Source organism: Thamnophis sirtalis, unplaced genomic scaffold (assembly GCF_051295495.1).
Source record: "Thamnophis sirtalis isolate CommonGarterSnake01/CBP01778 unplaced genomic scaffold, rThaSir2_p1.2 scaffold_3, whole genome shotgun sequence".
Taxonomy (NCBI): domain Eukaryota; kingdom Metazoa; phylum Chordata; class Lepidosauria; order Squamata; family Natricidae; genus Thamnophis; species Thamnophis sirtalis.
The window spans coordinates 143,352,650-143,375,658 of record NW_028261383.1 but is presented as its reverse complement, the minus strand read 5'-3'; the positions used below and the strand labels follow the sequence as shown (position 1 = coordinate 143,375,658).

The window sequence follows — 23,009 nt, the reverse complement described above, 5'->3', positions numbered from 1 at the left end:
AGTTTGGGGCGGAGTAGTGGTGGTGACTTCATTGCTGTTACACCAACCATCTCCAGCCTAGATCTTCTCCTGGACCCCACCAGCCAAAATTCTTTGGCTGATGGGATCTGCAATAGGCCTCTACTGCCAGCATGAGTCGGCCAATAGGATCAGGAGAAGACAGGTCCTCAGATATCCTGGACCCTGGCCATAGAGGGCTTTAAATGTGATAACCAACACCCCAAATTGGACCCAGAATTGGCATTTATGGCAGCTTGTATAACAGTGGTGTTACATGTGCCAACTCAATTTAGGGGCCTCTAAAACTGTTTGCACTGCTGCATTTTGGACAATTGTAGTTTCAGAACACTCTTCAAGGGTAGCCCGCTGTAAAGCGTATTGTAATAATCCAAAGAAGAGATGACCAGGGCATTAGTGACTGGGTGCAGGGGCCTCAGGATCCAGAAAATGATGCAGTTGGCACACAACACAAAGTTGTCCTAGCCACGCCGGCCACCTGCTTTTTGAGCAGGAGTTGCAAATCTAGGAGACTAGGAGATCTTATATACCAAGTCTATCTGAGGTAGTGCCATCCCATCCAGAACTAAAGATGATAAACCTCCAGATCCCGAGGCTCCGTGTATCCACAGCGACTTCATCTTACCGGGATTCAGCTGAAGCCTGTTGTCTCCCATCCAGGCCCCTACAACTATTTTCCATTCAACAATGGGGCCATCTCCACTAATTTATTCTTTTAGTATTGTGATACCTGGCTCACTTCCATAGCACATTCTCTGGCTTACTCTCCCGGAACCATTTTGCCCACAATGCTTTTTCCCAATTGAATTATATAATCTCCAACTAGAGTGTTATCATTTGTTTTGGGGGGGGTGTGGTTTTGAGGTTGCAAAAGCTTTCCCCCCAGTCTTTTGTTTTGATCTCAAAGCAGTGGGAGAAGGATTTGGAGACAGGCAAATACATGGCCCCAAGTCTTACTTCCAAGATATTTTTCACTAAGATATTCTTCTATAGGTATTCTTACTGATAGAAGCAGGCTGCTAAATATAATCACAGCCTTGATTCTTAAACCTGTACCTATGTGCGGCTGTCAGACTTTTTTAAGGACAGCCGTGTGAAAGAGAGGAAATTAAAATTATCAGTTTATTTCACTTTGCCTGGAAGAGGATCTTGTGTGCCTCTTACAGAGATTTAATCTTCTCTTGTAATTGCAGTAAAGTGGTTGTGGTTTGTGCTCCTCGTCCCAATGGGAGATATCCGAGCTCCAAGACCCTCTTAGTTAGGCTATGTCCCCAGTAATATTTAACTACAGCACAATCGACAACAGCAATTTTCCCCCTTATCCCCAGAACATTGTTTCATTTGGCTCCCAGCACATTTCTAAAAGAACATTGTTAGTTGTACAGATATTGAAGTAATATTTTTCCCCTTATTCCAATACTGCTCTTTAAAAAGCCTCGAGGTGTATGAAACCTGTAGCCTTTGTCATCCATTGTTTTGGAAGAAAGTCAAGTTACCGGAACAAAGTTGTTTTATAAGAATTCCTTCTCACTAACCAGAACTTAGTCTGAGAGGGATTCTTGGTGTCCTGTCCATCTCACTGAACAGTTAGTTGTCTCTTCTCCTGAACTAGCCTGGTAGGACAATGGATTTCTCGCCTCGTGGGACTTCATTTCCCACACAGATCTATAGAACCAAGGTGGTGTAGTGGTTAGAGTGCAATACTGCAGGCTACTTCAGCTGACTGCTAGCTGCAGTTCAGCAGTTCAAATGTTACCCGGCTCAAGGTTGACTCAGCCTTCCATCCTTCCGAGGTGGATAAAATGAGGACCCAGATTGTTGAGGACAATAGGTTGACTCTGTAAACTGCTTAGAGAGGGCTGTAAAAGCACTGTATAAAGCGGTATATAAGTCTAAGTGCTATTGCTATTGTTACAACTGGGTTTTCATATCCACGTGATGTCCATAGGCCTCATGGACATTATGTGGATGTGGCTAGACTCACACATGCAACATGGCACAAATCACACTTGAGTTTCTATTGGGATGAAGTAGTGTCACTTCCTCTAAGTCTGGGAAATAGCCTCTTCTTTGGAGTCAGACTGGCTAGTTTTCTAAAAACTAGATTAAATAAGGGAAGCAATACTCTTGTTTGGAGAATTAGGGTGTCACGTTATTTTTATGGTTTCCTATTACTTATTGTTCTGTCCTATTTTTATGATACTGTTAACTGTCAGGACTGGGAATCTAATAATGACACTTCTTAAGGCAATTTTCATATTCGATACCTACTTATGTATCTAGATACTTTTACATGCTGGTTTTTTTTCCAAAAAAAATACTGTGTGGTGACCTTTCCAGATCCATTAATATGATTGGCAAGCCATAGACTTGTCTTTGGATCAGGCTACCTTGGCATTGTCTAGTATTGTGACAAGATGGGCAGCAAACAAATTTAACGAATAATAATAATCAAGACCAAACAAGTAAAAATATTGATTTTAATTAACAAAAAAAGACTGTTTCAAGTCTCAGCTCAGTCTTTGAAAGTATTGAGTTTACTAGCATTGTGGTGATTTGTGTAGATTGCTGATGTGCCTTCAACATTTAATATGGCTAACCTCATATAAAATTTGAGGTATAAGCTACAATTATTAGAATTACACATTACTGGGCTCATTCAATGCTTAGTCACAAACCACAGCTACAAGCCATAATGGTTGAGTCTATATAGAAGTCTATATAGAATAACAGAGTTGGAAGGGACCTTGGAGGTCTTCAAGTCCAACCCCTGCTTAGGCAGGAAACCTTATACCATTTCAGACAAATAGTTGTCCTATCTCTTCTTAAAAACCTCCAGTGTTGGAGCATTCACAACTTATGGAGGTAAGTTGTTTCATTGGTTAATTGTTGACTGGAAGAAGAAAGTTGTGTTTTGTTATTTAAATCAAGATGTGAATTGTGGTTTTATATCTTTGCATTGCTCAAGACTACCTAATTTCATGATATATTTTTTAAATGTTGCTCTCCATGCAGTGGAACCTTATGCTGTTTCCCTTAATGAGCTCTTACAAAACATGAGCAGGTTTGGTAGGGAGGATTTCTGATAATGGGTTGATCTGTGCAATGACAAATTATGATGTAACCTTCAATACTTTACAGAATAGCAGAGTTGGAAGGGACCTTGGAGGTCTTCTAGTCCAACCCCCTGCTCAGGCAGGAAATCCCATACCATTTCAGACAAATAGTTGTCCAATCTCTTCTTAAAAACTTCCAGTGTTGGAGCATTCACAAATTTTGGAGGCAAGTTGTTCCACTGATTAATTGTTCTAACTGTCAGGAAATTTCTCCTTAATTCTAAGTTGCTTCTCTCCTTGATTAGTTTCCATCCATTGCTTTATATTCTGCCTTCAGGTGCTTTGGAGAATAGTTTGACTCCCTCTTCTTTGTGGCAGCCTCTGAGATATTGGAACACTGCTATCATGTCACCCCTAGTCTAAATATACCCATTCTATCCCTCTGTTCAAACAGTATATTGATTACGTCTATATAACGTGCTAAATCATAATGTGATTTAGTTTGGATTGGATTGGTTAGTTTGTTTTAGGAATGCAATCACTGCAGTTTATAAGTTATGGTTTATAGTTTGGGGTGAGTCCAGGGAATTTAACAAATAGCAGACCATTCATCAAATGATGGCTCAGTGTAATATCTCAGTCACTTAGTTTAAGTCAAACCAGTTTATTGGCTTGCTGATGTTTCTTGTAGAGCCATCTGTACATAAGCAGATGGAGAGACAAATATAGACAGGCTTTCATGGCTTGCAATCCTTATAGCTTACCCAATTGAACCTAATACTTCTTACTTCCAAATAGATATATACAGAATTGTATTGTTCACCGTATTTGGTAATGTAGAAGAGCGTTTGCATGGTTGATCTGAGCATCAGCTGGTTTAGAACAAATGTGACACTTTATCAAAGCCACTTATCGCAGTGATTAACTCATGTATTACTAAATTCACAACCAAAAGGGGCCTGTTAACACATGGTTGTCTAAAGAAACTTTAAAAAAAACACCAGGATAATATTTTTTGGGGGGGAGGGGAACAAAAATCTGCTTATAGCAGGGGGAACATGCCTCTATGACAGATGATGTGGCCTAAAAGTCAATAGAAAACTTTGTAGAATCCATCATTTTTGTCAAAATAACTAAAGCAATATTGTGCCAACATGATGCAAGTTGTTGTTTACATCTCCACCTGTCATCTCACAGACTCTGCTAGATGTTAAAAAAAAGAAAAACATTGAAACTGAGCCAAACCAAGAAAATTCAGATTTCAATAACTTGGGGCAAAATTTAACATTCCTTGAGTTTGCCCATTTATATAAAAAATAATAAATTTGTGCTTTGGTTCAATCCTTAATTATTTTCTTCTTCTTCAGAATTTATCTTGTTAATGTATCAGGCATTAATTATTGAACTGCTTCTTTGTGTTGCATGTTAATGAAAAGAGAGATGTCTTCACTCTCCAATAATCTGTATGTAGCATTTATACTGTAATTCCCTAAAATAAGAGCAGCAATGATCTTGCAGTCCTAATTTCAGCTTGCTATTGCTCAAAAGGTCATAGCTATGGTTAGCTACAATCCTCATTAAAAGTGGAGAGAGATTGGGGGAAATGAGAAATATCATTACTACTCTTATCAATGTAGCATGGAGGAACTTAATGCCACCATTTTCACTTCCAAATTGTCAGAGGCAGTTTAAAAGAAAGCAGGGTTTAATCTTCATTGCTTTGCTTTGCAATCAATCTTGCAGGAAAATGTTCTTACTCCATGCAAAAGGGAGGGGGGAAATGTTTAGAAACCACACAGACTTGCATTTTGCCGTTACTCCTCCCCCACCAAAGGGAAAAGGAATTATTATTAATTTCATCCCTGGTCCTTTTGCTTGGTCTACTGAGTGGGAACCACAAAGCCACCATGCTACCATTTCTCTTAAAGGACCTGAAAAGTTACTGAGGCAAGAGAAAAAATAGGCAAAACCAAAAAAAGAAGAAGAAGACAACTGTTTGCTTCACAAGCATTTTGACTACATACCCTGCAGCCAAGCAAGAAGTAGGTCTCTTCAGCTGTCAAACATTGTATCAGTAGAGTTTACTTTCAGGCTGGCTCAGAATCCTCAAGTGACTATCAGTCAAAGGTGTGTGTAATTAGCACTGAATTTGTTGATGTGCAAATGAGAACCCTTCTGCCCTTATATCACCCAAACTGGAATCACATACCACTGCCATTCAGAAAGCACACACAAGATAAACTGTACAGAGAATCAAACAATGTGTAAATGTGTTGTTTAAAGTTCAAAGGGCCAAGGGGAAACTTCAACGATCGAAATTTCAATAAAAATGGCTACCGCTATCCAAACGAGACAGATATACCTGCTTGATATTCCACCAGCGGTATCCATTGTTATTTAGATCTGCATCATTGCCCATGTGATCTTGTTCTGTGGGATCAAGAAAAATATGCTATGACCCAACCCTATGATATAATGAACAAGGTCCCATTAACTACCTATTCAGATATATTCCAAATTACTTTTATGTTTACATTTTCTCCCCCTGCTCCAAATTAGAACTGGATTTGGCTTCTAAATATTGTAGACTGCAGAATAGCTGTGAAAAGGAATATTAATCCCTATTTAAAAGCTGGTTTGGTCTAGCGATTTAAGGCAGCGGCCCCCAACATTTTGGGCATCAGAGATCAATTCCATGAAGAGAGGTTGTTATGGTGGACCGGATGGGACGTGACTTCATGTGCTGTCTGCATCCCGCGGCTGTGGCTTCCCTTGTTTGCACGGACCGGTTTCTAGCATGCTGTGGACCAGTGCCAGTCCACAGATTGGGGGTTGGGGAATTCCCTGGTTTAAGGCACCAGTCTAAGAGTAAGCAAACCTGAGTTCTAATCCCCCAACCCGGCCAGGGAATTCAGGGAGTTGAAGTTGCCAAGATTGAGAAACACTGCTGCAATTTCCTTATTTCCTTTCAAACAAGACTCCTTGTGGCAAGACCACCACACGTAACACTTTCCAAGGAGATAAATATCTGCATAAGTAACTTCAACGGGAACCCTGGTGGCACAATGGTTAAAGTGCAGTATTGCAATCAAACTCTGCTCACTGCGTAAAGTTCAATCCTGATTGGGCTGAAGGTTGACTCAGCCTTCCATCCTTCTGAGGTTGGTAAATTGAAGACCCAGATTGCTAGGGGCAATATGGAAATAATACTTCATTGTAAATTGCCCAGAGAGTGCTGTAACAAACTATAAGACAGTATAAAAAGTTTAAAAGCGATTGCTATTCAAGCCCATGAATTTCTTAGAATGTTCACCGAATTTAAGAATATCCTCCACAGCAATGCCGCTCTGCTGACTACATTTCAGAATTTGGAAAACGCATAGATATCAATAAAAGGTCTGCTTGGGAAGAATGAATCTCCTCTTTCAACCAATGTAATGGCAGCGTTCCAAATGTCCTCTTGAGCATTGTTGATTGGTTGGATGAGGTGTGAAATGTAGGACCAGTATCTCTCTCCCTGTCTGATATATGATGCCATTGACCTGGAGGATTCTTAAAAAGAGATACGAGGAGGAGCAGGGTGTTCTGGCCTGAGAACCCAAAATTTATTGAGCAATAACTCCTGTCATCCCAGCCTGTCCAACGTTCAGGAAAGAGCAGAGCTGTAATCACTGTATGGGCAGACTTTATTTCCCAGCCAGGGACAAGCCTAACTTTCCTGGTCCTTTAAATCACTTTACCGACATTGCCTCTTCTTTGACAGCTGGAGTTGTGGAAGCTGACATGAGGTGCTAAGGTTGCCCAGTAGTGACTTTGAACTACCACCTTCCTCCAATTTCCAAAATCTCCACTTTCCTTCTCATTCTATAGGGATGCACCTATACTGTAGAAACAGTTGGGCAATTTTAATGCAACATATATACAATTCCATAGACTGTTTCAGATTCCTTTATAATTTCTTCATTAATATATCAGATTATTTTCAGCCTCCCCTCCCCCCCGCCCAGAAATATAAGCATGTACTTTGTTGCTCAATAATAATAATAAAAAATGGCAACATCAAAAGCCGCCTGAGGTTTGGTGCTCCTAGCAAATATAGTTTGTAGGAAATTCTCATGGAGTTGTAGTGTTTTATAAAACTCTATTTTGTAACATAGTATATTAACAGCAAAGCAAAAGCATTCTCGGGATCCATTTAAGAGATGAGGTAGTGCAAAATGAGCCAATGGACCGTCTTGCAGCTGGAGAGGAATAGTCAAAACTGTGAATGCGGAGCAGGCCAGTGCCTGTGCTATGACAACACACAAGAATGACTTTATTTCCAAATGTAGAGAAGAGCAACAGATATGATTAGGGGACTGGGGGCTTAAATATATGAAGAATGGTTGCAGGAACTGTTTATGTCTAGTTTAATGAAAATAAGGACTATGGGAGACCATGATAGCAGTCTTCCAATATCTCAGGGGCTGCCACAAAGACGAGGGAGTCAAACTATTGTCCAAAGCACCTAAAAGCAGAATATAAAGCAATGGATAGAAACTAATCAAGGAGAGAAGCAACCTGGAACTAAGGAGAAATTTCCTGACAGTTAGAACAATTAATCAGTGGAACAACTTGCCTCCAGGAGTTGTGAATGCTGCAGCACTGGAAGTTTTTAAGAAGAGATTGGACAACTATTTGTCTGAAATGGTATGGGATTTCCTGCCTGAGCAGGGGATTGGACTAGAAGACCTCCAGGGTCCTTTCCAACTCTGCTATTCTGTAAAGTATTGAAGGTTATATCATAATTTGTCATTGCACAGATCAACCCATTACCAGAAATCCTCCCTACCAAACCTGCTCCTGTTTTGTAAGAGCTCATTAAGGGAAACAGTATAAGGTTCCACTGCATGGAGAGCAACGTTTAAAAAATATATCATGAAATTAGGTAGTCTTGAGCAATGCAAAGATATAAAATCAGAATTCACATCTTGATTTAAAAAACAAAACTTTCTTCTTCCAGTCTATATTTTGGCTCATTTAGGAAAGAAAGAAATGGTAGGTTTCAGGAGGCAAGTGCTGTAATTTATTTCTCAGGGGCTCCTTACCAAAGCCACAGTGAGTGTGCAGTGCAAAAAGATGAAGGGATGGATCTGCAGTCCAAAAGCCAAGCATGTGCAATGCGTCTGTTTCCAGATGCTCAGCAGATGGAAAACCTCACTTGGATATTCTTTTATTTCTTTATCAGAACTGGTCTGGAATGAAGTGTCAGTTCAAGCTGCTGCGCATGGCCGTTGCCTTGATCTGCAGTAAGTATCCTCATTAAGTGATTCTCATCAGTGCACCTGCTATGCCTGAAGCTATTTTTGATCTCGTTTATTTATTTTTTTCAGATTAGCAGCCTAGGGATAATAATGGCAAATTAGAAAAAAAAAACAATCTTGGGGACTGTCCCATACAGAGCTGCTCACTCTGCTTTCTAAACCTGTAGATGATGTGTGAATCACTCATATATTTGGGACCAGACTGGATTGCACAACAATTAATTCGGATAGTGCTAATGGACAATGAGTAGATCAATTTGATTGGTAGATTGGGCTTTTTTCCCCCCTCTTTGGGAAAAACTAGAGGGGGAAAAAAACAGGAATTAATGATGACTTCTTGGAAATCTAAAAGTAAGTTGGAATTCCTGATTAGCTAAGCTAATGGTGGCCCATTGTGAAGGCTTCGGAAAGCAGAAGTCTCCTTCCCTGGCCTTGCGGTTCCACCACAAAACCGCGGTAGACTAAAGCACGTGTGACTAAAGCGCGGTGACAAAACCGCGCGACAACAGCGTGCCGACAACAGCGCACTGACAGAAGCGCGCTGTAACATAACCCTAAAAATAACCCTAAACCTAACGCTAAACCTAACGCTAAACCTACCCTAAACCTACCCTAAACCTAACCCTAAACCTAACCCAAAACCTAACCCTAAACCTTACCTTAAGTTAAATTGCGCTTCTGTCGGCACGCTGTTGTGGGCACCCTGTTGTGGGCGCGCTTTTAACATCGCGGTTTTAGCACCGCGGTGTTGTCGGCGCGCTTTAGTCTACCGCGGTTATGTCGTGCCACGGGCCTTGCATGTCTTCAGGAAAGAAATTCAGACCTGGTTCTTCCAGCAGGCTCTGAGTCAGACTTTATGTGTGCCCTTTAGACAGATGTTTGTCCTCTGAGTTTCTGCTTGACAAACATTTCATTACCAAATTAGGTAACATCTTCAGCGGGGGTTTTATATGTGCCCATTAGTGATTCTACAATAATATATCTTGTCGTGTTAAATGCAATCATACGTTTGTGCTCCTTGAAGCCAAAATGAGGGCTACGGACTCGTTCCTTGGTTTTTCTCACTTTAAGACTTGCTTGCATTTTCCCAGTGGTTCATTAGAGAAGTTGGTCTAAACAGCAGTTGGTTTAAGTGGAAAACAAAGAACCTCCATAAAAGTTCTGGAGAGGCTGCTTAATCTTTCCTAATCTATCCGTTTAATCTGAATCACCACCTGTGTTCCATAGTCTTTGGCAGCAGAGATTATAGATGAGCTCTAATATGATTTTCCATCCCATTATGATAATAGGACTAGGTAGAAAAAGAGAAAGAGGCAATTGACTTTTTCAAGAGGAAAAAGGGATGGGGAAAGGAAAAGAAGGTTCATAGAGAAGGGTTTTTTTTTAAAAAAAATCTGTCAGTAATGGGGAAAAAACTTGTTCCAAAAGGAATATTTTATTTAAAAAGATAAAGTTAACAGGGACTTCATTTCAAGCCATTGGGTTTTTATTTCTTTTCCTGCTCTCTCTCTCTCTCCCTCCCTCCCTCCCTCCCCCATCTATCTATCTATCTATCTATCTATCTATCTATCTATCTATCTATCTATCTATGTTATATTTGTGCTGATAAATAAATAAAGGCACAAATATTTTTATACCAGGGGTTAATTTAATACCAGGGGTTGTGACTTTATAGATAGATAGATAGATAGATAGATAGATAGATAGATAGATAGATAGATAGATACACACACATACACACATACATACATACATACATACACACATACACACACACACACCAGGGGTATGTGTGTGTGTGTGTATATATATGTGTATATATATATATATATATTTATTTATTTATTTATTTATTTATTTATTTATTTATTTATTTATTTATTTATTTATTTATTTATTTATTTATTTATTTATTTAAAGTCACAACCCCTGGTATGCCCAAATATGGGAGGAAGATCACTACTTCCATTCTCTGTCCTTTGGCTCGTCACAAGAGACCATCCAGACAGAAACCCAATATTTTTTACTGTTGCCTTTTTGTTACATTTGTTATATTATTTATCAGCACAAATATAACATACATATACATATACATATACATATACATATACATATACATATACATATACATATACATATACATATACATATACATATACATATACATATACATATACATATACATATACATATACATACACACACACACACACACACACACACACACACACACACACACACACATATGTTATATTTATGCTGATAAATCAATAAAGGGAGACTAGTATAGATCTATTTCAAGCTATTTAGCTCTCATCAGCTAGCCATACCCATGTTTGGGAATCGAACCTGTATACACACACACACACACACACATACATACACACACACAAATATAGATATGCATATAAGGTGCATTTTGCACGTTTGTGAACTCTGGACAGTCTGGCTTAAAAGTGATCCAGAATGGTGGAGGATGTATCTTTCCCCATGGCCAGAAATTCTTGCAAAATAAGCTGTTCTGTTCCTTGAAAATGCTGCTCAAAATGATAAGGAAAAAATGCTGCACCACAGCAGAGTAGCATGGATTCTATGGGATAGTGAATGGACAATGCCGTGCAGTTTCTGATGAATTGTGGGCAATGTGACTTACTGCTTCATCTCTCTTTCAGTGAGCTTTGAATTTGGAAGAGCTGTATGGCTGAGATTCTACCCCTCTGCTTATCCTCCATGTCCTCATCCCAGTTTCGTTGCCCACCTAGGTGGGGTGGGTGTTGGAATCACCCTTGGTGTGGTTATTCTAAGGAACTATGAGCAGAGACTTCAAGATCAATCAGTATGGTGGATCTTCGTTTCCATGTATATGGTGTTTGTTCTCTTTGCCATCTTCTGGAACATTTTTGCCTATAGCATGTTGGATCTAAAACTACCTCCACTTCCTTAAGAGCTTGGGCTAAACAACAGGCAAAGAAGTGACTTCCCACCTTCCAGCTTTATGGGCAAAAAGAAAAATGAAACCAGAGGATTTATTTTTTTATGAATGTGACAAGAGGGGAATGTATCCAAGTTCTGGAATGACATGCACTGAGGGAGAACTATACATGCTGATGGGAAATGAATATTAAGGACGACTCCATGGATCCTTGCTTGGAAGATGTTTGGGCATGGAGATTTACAGGTACCATGATCTTTATGAGCCACACCTTGTGCCCTTTGCTCATATAACCAGTTTGGTCCTGTTCTCCAAAGGAAGATTCAGCCCCCTGGAATGCTTAGCCCAATGCAGATGGGTGAAATGTTCATGCACCCAGTGAAGTCTCATCTGGATGGTTTTCTTTTCTAGCATTCACGGTTAGAAACTTTAGAAGAGCTTTTCTTAGCTGATGTCCTTCAGATGCGTTGTGCTATAAACTCATCACTTTGGTTCAAGATGATGGGAGCTGTGGTCTATTACATTGGATTACGCCAGACAATCTTCAGTCCGTTTGGAAAATATATTCCTTTCTGTAGTGGATGGGTTGTAATGCAGGGCAAAAGAAGGGGTTGGAGACCATGTGCGACATGCCAGACCGGTATCCACTTTGTAGCTCTTTAGAGCCACAAAGTCTCTAAGTCCGAATATTTTAGCCTTTCCCCCATTTGTCGAGTTTTCTGAACAATTAAGAGAGAAAAATAAATGGAGGATTCTGATTTTAGATGTTCACTCATGACCACTTGCCAAGACTGGTTTCCAGCTAAAGAATCAACCAAATCACACTGAAATATTTGAGGGTGCTTTAGTCTGCTTATAAAATTCAGCTACATAATTCATTGTTTTTTTATTGTTTGTGGCTGGGTTTTTAGTCATCACAGATTACTTGAAGCTGTTGAATCTTACAATAACTGTATTATTTCCTTTGGGGCTTTGGTCCTTCTGTTTATTTTAAAGCAGAATCTGCTCCTTGGAGAAGGATAGTTAGGTGGTCTACTTTTTAAAAGAGTTCTTCCAGAATTTCACAACCCATTAAACAACGTGATAGATATTCTTGATGTTTAGCTGCCTTTAACAAGCTCTGCTGCAGTCTTCTGTATTTGCAAGATCTTCAATTGACCAATTTTGGAAGAAGTAGATGTGCTGCTCCCTGAACAAAACATTCTACTGATGTTGGTTTGCAAAATACAGGTTTGTCCTTTTGCCTCTTGTGAATGCAATCAGCAAAATTGTAATGATGTTTTGTTCATTGCTCACATACTGTATATTTTATTGCAACCATTCTCAACCTGACGGTCTCTAAATATGTTGGGACTCAGCAGGATGAAAGGAATTCTGGGAACTGAAGTATATAAGTGTGGTGTTTTTTAATCTACGCACAACTGAAAATGCTGGCCCGGTAGAGGTGGTTTTAAAAAGTCGATATGGAAGAGCCACGTGCATGATCGAAGCTCTGCCTCCTTTTTATATGCAGCAATGCACATTAAAAACAGACAGAGTTTCTGTTGAGTTGTCACACCTACCATATTGACATTTTACACTTGCCCTGTCAACATCTATGGAAAAAGTTGGAGGTATCAGGGCTACCAAATTTAGGCTGAGAAATCCAGATAACTAGATAGCAGTAAAGAGGTCCAGAGAACTTTTAACTGCCTGCTATTGTTTAGGAGTCCTCTCTTCACCTGGAATTCTGAGTGTTGTGGTCTCATACATTATTGTTGAGGACATGAGACTGGGGAGAATTGGCTTTAATGGATCAGGGATGTGTTTAACAGTAGTACCTCAACAGGTGTGCAAGCCTGAGCGAATGATTTATGCAATCTCATGGGATGCACCTCTTCTGACAGGAGGGGGAGGTTTCGTGTGGGAAAAATATATATCTCTGTGGATTTAAAATAATTAAATCTACACAGCTGCCAGGAAGCAAATAATAGTAGAACTGGGAGGACGTTTGTTTGTTTCTCTGTTTGTTTGTTTGTTTGTTTGTTTGTTTGTTTAGTCTAGAGAAAAATCAGCGGGGATTGCGCCACATACTGGCCTAGATTAAATAAGATGAAGTACTTTGAAGTTCAGTGTGTAATTAAATCACTAACATGTTGTGTGTCTCTGGGGATCACACTCAGTCTTATTCAGGTCTTCAGGTATAGCCAGTTGTGCACAGCAGTCATATTTTGTTAATTTGGAGTTTGGGGATGGCACAGGGATTTGCAAACACCTTAAGAGGGGGCAATCCCTGTTTTTTAAAACCAATCAGCCTTGTGCAGGCAAAACAGAAACATCAGGATTTCCCTGGATTTTGCTACTGATTTAGACTGCCGGAGTTTCAGTGGACAGTTGTGGTGTCACAAAATTTGAGAACAGCAATGAAAATATACATTAAAATTCAATTACTAAAACATTTAATCTCTTTCAAACCCTAACTCCAATAAGTGTTACACAAATTTATCCATTATTTTAGATCTTACTATAAAAGAAAAAGTTTGAGAGTCCCTGGTTTAGCCTATTGTCTGAACCCAACCATTTAGTGACATGAATTGCCAGTTGCCAGCTCTAGATTTCAGGGATAGCCCTGGTTGCCCGTCTTTTTGAAATCTTGGCTTGCAGGGTGCTTAAACCATGAGACCATACTTCACAGCTGAAAATCTTTCTCCTTTAACAACAAATTACGGAATCATAGCCATCTGCAGGAGGCATGGTTACGTGCAGTGGTAGGATTCAATCGGTGCAACAACCGGTTGGCTTTGTCCGTGTGCACATTGCATTTGAAATCAGCACTAAATCTTCCCTTTTTCTGAAACCCTGGTGAGTAAAATCTGCTCTGCTGCACCGATCAGCTGGGCTTCAAACACAGGAAATATAGGATGGGTGGGCAGGGCCAAAGGAACGCCAGAACGACTAGTTCACCCGAACCGGTCCAAACCGGCTAAATTCCACCCCTGGTTGCGTGAGAATGATGGAACTTGCATGATGACATCATGATGCAAATCTCATCATTGCACATTTATGTCCCAGTTCAGTTCAGTTCAGTTCAGTTGAGTTTATTTATAGGCCGCCCTTTTCCCTGAGGGGACTCAGGGCGGCTAACAACTTGTATGGAAGGGGAAGACATACAATAACAAAAAACACAATATATAATTAAAACCAATCAACATTCATACAACATTCGGGTGGGGGCGGACTATGGTCTTACCCCCAGGCCTGACGGGATAGCCAGATCTTGAGGGCTGTGCGGAAGGTCTGAAGGGTGGTGAGGGTACGAATCTCCACGGGGAGATCGTTCCAAAGGGTCGGAGCTGCTACTGAAAAGGCTCTCCTCCGCGTAGTTGCCAGCCGGCACTGGCTGGCAGATGGCACTCGGAGGAGGCCTAATCTATGCGATCTTATGGGTCGAGAGGAGGTAATTGGCAGGAGGCGGTCTCCCAAGTACACAGATCCACTACCATGAATGGCTTTGTAGGTAATAAGAAGCACCTTGAAGCGCACACGGAGATCAACAGGTAGCCAGTGCAGCTCGCGGAGGATAGGTGTTATGTGGGCGAACCGAGGTGCACCCACAATCACTCGCGCGGCCGCATTCTGGACTAGCTGAAGCCGCCGGATGCTCTTCAAGGGCAGCCCCATGTAGAGCACATTGCAGTATGTCCCAATGCCTAAAGTATACAAGTCATGTGTCAGGATGCACATTTTATTACTTGTGTTAGGGGTATCTCCGTTGGGAGATAGAAAGTAGCACAGCGGAATGTACAGCGAGAGAGAAGGAACATTGCTAGTAGAAGAAACACACGAATAGAGTCTCAGACACTGCTAGTAAAAACAAGTAGCTTTACTACTAACAATAGCTTCACAAGCAGTGATAGTAGATGTGTGTCCAAACACAATTCAAAGAACAAACAATGTTTACAGACGTAGTTCACATTCCAGTCATCAAGCAAGCAAGTAGTCATCAAGCATAGGACAAGCAGAGAGAGAGAATGAGCTTTCCTGACTCCCTCTTATTTTTCAAAGTTAATTACAGCTGATAAGTACATTCACCCAGTTAAAGCAACATCGGCCATTTGTTATTATATATGAATTCAAATTGCCTACCCAACACTAGGAGTATACTCCCAACAACTTGCCCCTCTTTGATCCACCCGCTCCTTTTCAGATTACCGGTATATCTTTGGATTCTAGCAAAGCAACTTGGAAATGCCAATCCTGCATGGCAGCTGAACCTGAAATTACGAGTGCATATTTCAACAAGATCCAGCCACCATCTCACACAATACGTATACAGGTAGTCCTCGACATACAACCATAACTTAGCCCAAAATTTCTGTTGCTATGTGAGACAGTTAAGTGAGTTTTGCCCCATTTTATGATCTCTTCTTGCCATAGTTCTTAAGTGAATCATTATAGTTGTTAAGTTAGTAACATCATTGTTAAGTGAAGCTGGATCCCCATTGACTTTGCTTGTCCGAAGGTTTCAAGCACGGATCACATGACCCCAGGACACTGCAACCCTCATAAATATGAATCAGATACCAAGCATCTGAATATTGACCACATGAACCTGGGGATGCTGCAACGATCGTAAGTGTGAAAAATGGGCACACAGGTTACTTTTTCTGGTGCCATTGTAATTAAGAATGGTCACTGTTGTGGCCCAGCAGGACCCCTTGGAGCTGCCGATGGACTCCAATAGCGAGGACCCCTATGAGTCTGCTGTGGAAGATGTGGAGGACCCTGGGCAGGGTTCAGACTCAGAGCAGGGACCAGAGAGGCTGGTTGGCCACCAGGAGGCGCCTGAGGCACGGAGCAGTGAGGAAGATCAAAGGGAGTTTGTCCCTGAAAGCAGGCAACGGAGGGCAGAGAAACGGAGGCATCAGTTACGGAGACAGACTCATAAGAGATAATCAAGCCCAGGTGGTTGTGGCTTGGCCCCTCCCAAGAGAGTATATAAGAAGAGACTTTGGGAGGAGTCCTTTTGCAGGACACAACCGCTCGCACTAATCTGGAGAACTCCTTGTCTGGTCTGCCTCGTGTTCCCGTGTCTGTTGGAGTCTGGGTTGCTGCCAACGTCTTGCCAGTGAGTCGTGTCTGGGCTTTCAGCCAACAGGATTATAATTGCTGTGAATAAAGAGTGGCAAACAGCTAAGCCTGTGTCTGCGTTCATTACCGGACGGAGGGGGCCCAGAACAGGTCACTAAATGAACTGTTGTAAGTTTGGGACAAACTATCACAAACCACGGAACACATGGTATGTTGTGTGCTAAATAATTCCAGATGCCCAGCCGGTACATTTGTACAGCAAGTGGTTGTTGGAGTCACACTCTGCAACTTTGGCAAAAAGAGAAAGGTATCTTAGGTAGATATTTAAAATTGTAAAGTGTAAAAAGATGAGATTAATTTCTGGGCTGGCAGCATATTAATCTTCAATGAGTTCTGGCAAATCCTAATTGGATGTTTCTCTTTGTACATTTTTGGAAGCTGACAGCATTTGATGATGCCCATCCAAAGTATATTGGTACTCTTTGACCAGGGCTGAGTTGCTGCCGGCATTACTGCCGGTTTGGTGTGCGTGCAATTTTGCATGCTCGCTGTAGCTTCGCTCGTGTTTGCGCCATACATGTGCTCTGCGTGCATGCGCAGTTGCTCATAAATAGATCTGCGCATGCGCAGAACATTTTAAAAAGAAAACATGCTGCGCCAATCGGGGAACTGGTTCGGAGGTGTGGCAGGCCTGGGTCGCTGCCGGTTCTGGTGACCCAGGCCACCATACCACTACCAGTTCGGCCGAACTAGTCCGAACCAGTAGGACCTCTGCCCCTGACTTACAATAGTTCATTTAATGATTGTTTGAAGTTACAACAACACTGAATAAAGTAACTTACGCTCACTTTTCACACTTATGACTGTTGCAGCATCCCCAAGATCACACGATCAAAATCCAGATGCTGGTTGGTTGCAATGTCCTGAGGTCATGTGACCATCTTTTGCAACCTTCTGACAACCAAAGTCAATGGGGAAGCCAGATTCATTTAACAACTTAGCAACAGCAACGATTCACTTATCAACTGTCTCACTTAGCAACACAAATTTTGGGTTCAATTGTGGTCATAAGTAGAGGACCACCTGTATAAAAAAAAAGAATGAGATAAGGCTGCAAAATATTATTGGTCATTATTCCAGTAAGCACATTCCAGAAATTTGCAAACGCTTGCCTTACTGCACCGAAAACATGCTGGAAAGATTTAACACATCAGCACAAGTATGTACAATCCCGCGTGGAGAAAAATGCTTCTAAGCCGACAGTATTTCATCAACGGACAAAACATATTTCTCTTGTTCTAAAATTATTTCGTCACCTTTTTCTATTGATTTCTTCACCCACTGTGACCTGCCCCATAACTTAGCTTGGAACCGACTGCAAATTTACCATTCTTTGTCATCCAGGAAAATAGGAGACCTGTTTTCTGAATATTCTGCTACTGCCTTCTATTGTTAGCTTGTACATTTTGCTTGGCCCATTTACACGTCTCAAATGTATCGCAAATTTTAGTCTTCAGGATCATTGTGGCAGAGAAAGGTTTGAAATGCCAAGCATTGGCTTGCCCAAACAGGCTGGCCTTTGAGAGAGGGATCAGAATATTAAAAAAAAGTTTGCAAAAAAGATTAAAGGGGAAAAGGTCATTAAACAAAAGAAAAGCTTGTCGGGATGACTTTTAATATTAAAGCAGTACAGTTTTAACATTAAACAGCTTTTGCAAATGCACGATCCGAATCGCTGGCTTTGGGAGCCTATTGACACTTTGCGTGCAGAGTTTTTTACATCCCTTGCAAGCCCGAGAAGGCTGTTTTTTTTAGAAAACGTCACAGAATCCAAAATATTTTGGAATAAATAATGTCAGCAGTGACGCCACTCTCTTCCCTAGGAAAGCATATAATGTGGCTGATTTTGGCAGATCTCAAAACATTTGTAAACTCAGACCTGGTTAATATGGAACAGGACATTGGCAGGAGATACCCAGATTGTAGGCCACTCTGTGTACTTAAAAATAATAAGATCCCCTCTTTTAAAGAGGACTCCACCCACTTCTGTATGACTGCCCAGGATCAATAAGGATGGATCCATGAAGTCACCAAGCATTTAATTCAATTCAAATCTGGCTTTATCTTTCCTTACTTTGATCCCCAAAAGGGAAATAAATATGATGCATATGGTCTCCCTGTCAGAAAACAGCATCCTGTCAAATCTAGAACTAACAAACCTAGAGCTAAGGAGGAATTTCCTGACAGTGAGAACAATTAATCAGTGGAACAACTTGCCTCCAGAGGTTGTGGATGCTCCAACACTGGATGTTTTTAAGAAGAGATTAGACAACCATTTGTCTGAAGTGGTGTAGGGTTTCCTGCCTGAGTAGAGGGTTGGTCTAGAAGACCCCCAAGGTCCCTTCCAATTCTTATTCTATTCTAAATCTGACCTCCTTGTCTTTATAAGAAATCAGTCCTTAATATGACAGCAAATGGAATTTCCAATATAATCCAGGTCTGAATTGATAGAAGCAGCGATTAGAGAGGAAATCTGCTTTCTGACCATTCATACATTCCTTACCTTACAATACACCATGAACCAGGAACAACATTGGTTTCTCCCACATCAGAGGATACCTAGTGTAAAGGTTCTCAATATAATATACAAATCCAGCTCCCAAGTCTTCCATCCACCCACCTGTTCTGAGACAAATTTACTATTTCTCTCTTCCAGTATCACAAGATGGAAGGACTTTGGAGTTAGACTTGCATTTAAATATCAAAATATTCTGGAGAGTTGTTGTTTCAGTGAGTGGAATATTTCCACCTTAGGTCCAAATATTCCGGCATACATTATAGCAAGGAAAAAATTTCAAACCACTTCAGTTCAATACAAATGACGGAACTATTCATTGTTCTATATCTACTAGATGTTTTATACTACGTTTTAATTAATGTTAGATTTGATTATTACTCATGATATTAATTTTGCCATTTGCTGTTTAAACTGCTCAAAGCATTATCTGTTGATGGGGAAGCATGCCCATTGAATGAACCCATTATTGTCTGTGTCCCGCCTAACCTGGCTAGTTTCCAGAATTAGTCTGGCCACAGATGGTTTTTGCATCCTGTCCTCCTTCGTAGCATTTTCACAGCACTTTCTGCTCTAGTCAGCTTCTCTGATAAAACTACCCTGACGTACCCTTTTTTTAAAAACCGTTATATTGCTCTCCAAAAGAGAGGGATTAAAAATACCAATGGGGACGTAGTTGCCTCTTCAGCTAAGTTTTGCATGATCGACTGAGAAGCAGAAAGTGCAAAATCAGACAAGCTCTTTTCTTTCATCATGAAGAATCATAGCGCAGTTTTAAAAGCAACCGAACAGGAACAAGGAAAGGTCATGAAAAGGGAAAGTTGCTTAGCTTGAGCGCGGAGATCACCTGGCCTAGGCAATGTGTAGATAGGTCTCTATCTTTCAAAGACTGCATTCACCATTTTTCAAGCTGATGTTTCATGAATACAGCCTGCTCCTAAATTGATGCCACCTCTCCAAGGGAGTGAACATTAGTATCGTTTAGTATTGTGATGGTTTTTTAAAATTATGCTAGGCAGAAAGATATCTGTAGATAAAGGGGTTTTTTTTGTAGAAACTTTCTTATGACTTTTTAAAAATAATATATTGTTCCAGGAAGAAAGATATTCCTGCCTAGAGTTTTGAGAACTTTCCCACTGAGGGATTGTGGGAGACACAACACACTTAGAAGCATTCAGAGTGGTTTTGAGATCTGCTACAACGTCTGGGTGTCTTTTGAACTGAACACCCCCAAAAAGGGGAAATGTTGCAAAGCTTGTACAGCTTTTGATAGCTGGTTTATAATCAGGAGTACGGTTTGCCAGAGGAAAGGTATGGATGAAAGCACTTAATCCTTTGGTCTATATATCTTACACGTTCTTCCCTTCCAGTGTTTTGGTTCAGCCTGCTTTTTAACCAATCGAAAAAAATGAAACTGGGTATTCAGTTTTGTTTCTTAGTAAAGGAAGGCAGGAACAGCTACCTTCTCTATAAATTATAATTTGGTGCCCTTTTGGGGTACAGATGCGAGGACCAGTGAGTCCTAGATGTGTGTTTAGTATTGGAAACAGAGTAGAACTGATTCTGGTCAGAAATGAATGGTTTTGTGCCATATGAACAAATGTTGTATCCTCAAATAATAGCAAAATATTACAAACAGAACGGTGCAGGGTTTTAAACAAACCAGATGGCCAAAGGCAAGAAACAAACCAGGATCCCCAAATACATCTTGGTTCCAATCTGTATTATGAATCACTGTTTAAATTAGGTGAAGGTGAAGCGGGTTACTTTTCCCAGTTCCATTGGCTTCCCCAAAAAGTATAATCAACAGGAGTTGTAGTCCCAAGTATCTGGTTTCCTACCACTACATTAGTCCGATTCAGACATCTTGGGTAACTGTGGTTTAACAAGGAAAATCTCACAGATACAAGGGAATTGTTCACAATATTTCTTCTCTTTGTCTGAAGTAGTGAACTGTTCCATTAAGGTGTGTGGTTAATCAACAGTTTCAATGTTCATGGCTTATTCTTAAAGAATATCTGTTTCCCTGAAAATAAGAACTCCCTGGATTATAAACCCAATCGAGCTTTTGAGCGCATGCGCTAAAATAAGCCCTCCCCTGAAAATAAGCCCTTTCCAAAAATGTTGCACAGCAGCGCAGCTTTGAGATGACCACGCTCGGTGCCTCCTGCACCTCAAAAATAATAAGACCCCCCGAAAATAAGGCCAAGGGCTTATTTCGGGGATCAAAAGAAAATAAAACCCTGTCTTATATTTGGGGAAACACGGTAGCTATCAATTTCAAATGTGTTTAAAATATAGTATGTACACGGAAGTAATGGCAGAGCAGCTTATCTCAGGAAATGATCCCAAAAGCTCTTCAGGCTGGTTTTCTGCTATTTAAACACCAGGTTTCTGGACAGGAAGGGGCAAAAAATGCAAGCTGATGGGGAAAGACATTGGGGCAGCTTTTTTTTCCTAATTTGGCAAGGGGGATTTGCTGGCAGCAGTGTACTTCCCAACTGTACATAGCGAAATTAGCCCTTCAACATGAATCTCTCATATGCAAGGAAAAAAAGTGAGTTTAAATGTGCATGGGGAAAAATAGTTACCATCCAATATTATGCAACATTAAAAGGAACACTATAAAGATCCTACCAGGTCAGATAAAGAAAACTAATTTGTCAAAAATTAAATTTAACTGGAGTGGTCATTTATGGTCTCCTAGTGCAATAAATAAGGGACAGTATGGGACGCGGTGGCTCAATGGCTAAGATGCTGAGCTTGTCGATCAGAACCGCTTGTTTGGCGGTTTGAATCTCTAGTGCTGTGTAACGGAGTGAGTTCCCGTTACTTGTCCCAGCATCTGTCAACCTAGCAGCTCGAAAGCATGTAAAAATGCAAGTAGAAAAATAGGAGACACCTTTGGTGGGAAGGTAACAATGTTCCGTGCACCTTTGGCATTTAGTCATGCTGGCCATATGATCAGGGAGACGTCTTCGGACAGCACTGGCTCTTTGGCTTTGAAATGGAGATGAGCACAGCCCCCTAGAATCGGGAACGACTAGACATATGTGCAAAGGGAACCTTTATCTTTTTAATGTAATGATAAACACTTTTGAATGCATTGCAGAGCATCCATGAATCTTCCCCCATTAACCAACTTGCAAAGGTGAAGCAAAATAGAATAAGAAGCCTGTGCTAGTGTTAACAAAACTCAGGGATTTCTGAATATTGGGCCTATTGGATACTCTTAATTTCACAGTGGATTGCTTTCTAAAATCTTCTTCATCAGATTCCCTCCAGCTGTGCCGAACTACAGTTATCTTAGGAACAGTTGTACTTGGTGATGTTGGCTGAGAATTTACAGATGTTGCCCATGTTGGGGGGGCAGAGCGCTCTGGGTGTCGTTTCCTGATTTTGTATAGATGGCTAACGTAATCCTGGAGCTTTATTAATCTTCTTCTATATATGAAGCCAAATGCCACTCACTCATCACGAAACCTCTAGAACTGTAAAACCTGTTCCTCTTGGCTTCTAGGTGCTCGCTAAGAAAGGATTTTTCGAAATGACCACCAGATCATCAGTATTGCTTGTACTGTATTATATTAACTTGCATCGATGCTAAAGAGTTAGACATTCTACTCCCCCTCCCCAACTGAAAGGAACTCTGTTCCAACTGCCAGTTGCCTTATATGGGAGTGGCCAGCACGTGACTAATCCAGCCTGAGGGCTTGCCTAATCACATGGTTTCGTATCAAACCACGAGTATCCAGCTAGTATCCCTATAATGTTTTTAATTCAAAAGATATTGAAGACACGAGACAAACATTGTAGTGATTTCCTCATGCACATTCTTTTGGATGTGATATAAAGCATTAATCGTGCAATCACCATCACATTCACCCAACATTGCAGTTATATTCTCCCTCAGCTGTATCCTTCCATCAGCAATGCAAGTAATCCTCAACTTACAACCATTCATTTAGCAGATGCTTGAAGTTACAATGGCCCTTGCACTTATGACAGTCGCAGCATCCCTGTGGTCACGCGAGGGAAAATTCAGGTGCTTGTTA

At 40.8% G+C, this 23,009-nt stretch overlaps 1 protein-coding gene across 1 annotated transcript in view; it reads left to right on the top strand.

The window, feature by feature from the left end:
- RHBDL3 (rhomboid like 3) overlaps positions 1–12,636 on the top strand; it is a 68,615-nt gene extending 55,979 nt beyond the window's left edge. Inside the window, exons 6-7 of the mRNA XM_087707855.1 lie at positions 8,302–8,362; positions 11,050–12,636. Coding sequence (XP_087563981.1) covers positions 8,302–8,362; positions 11,050–11,321 — 333 coding nt within the window. The 3' untranslated portion in view covers positions 11,322–12,636. The remainder of the gene's footprint in view (positions 1–8,301; positions 8,363–11,049) is intronic.
- The last annotated feature ends 10,373 nt before the right edge of the window (positions 12,637–23,009 follow it).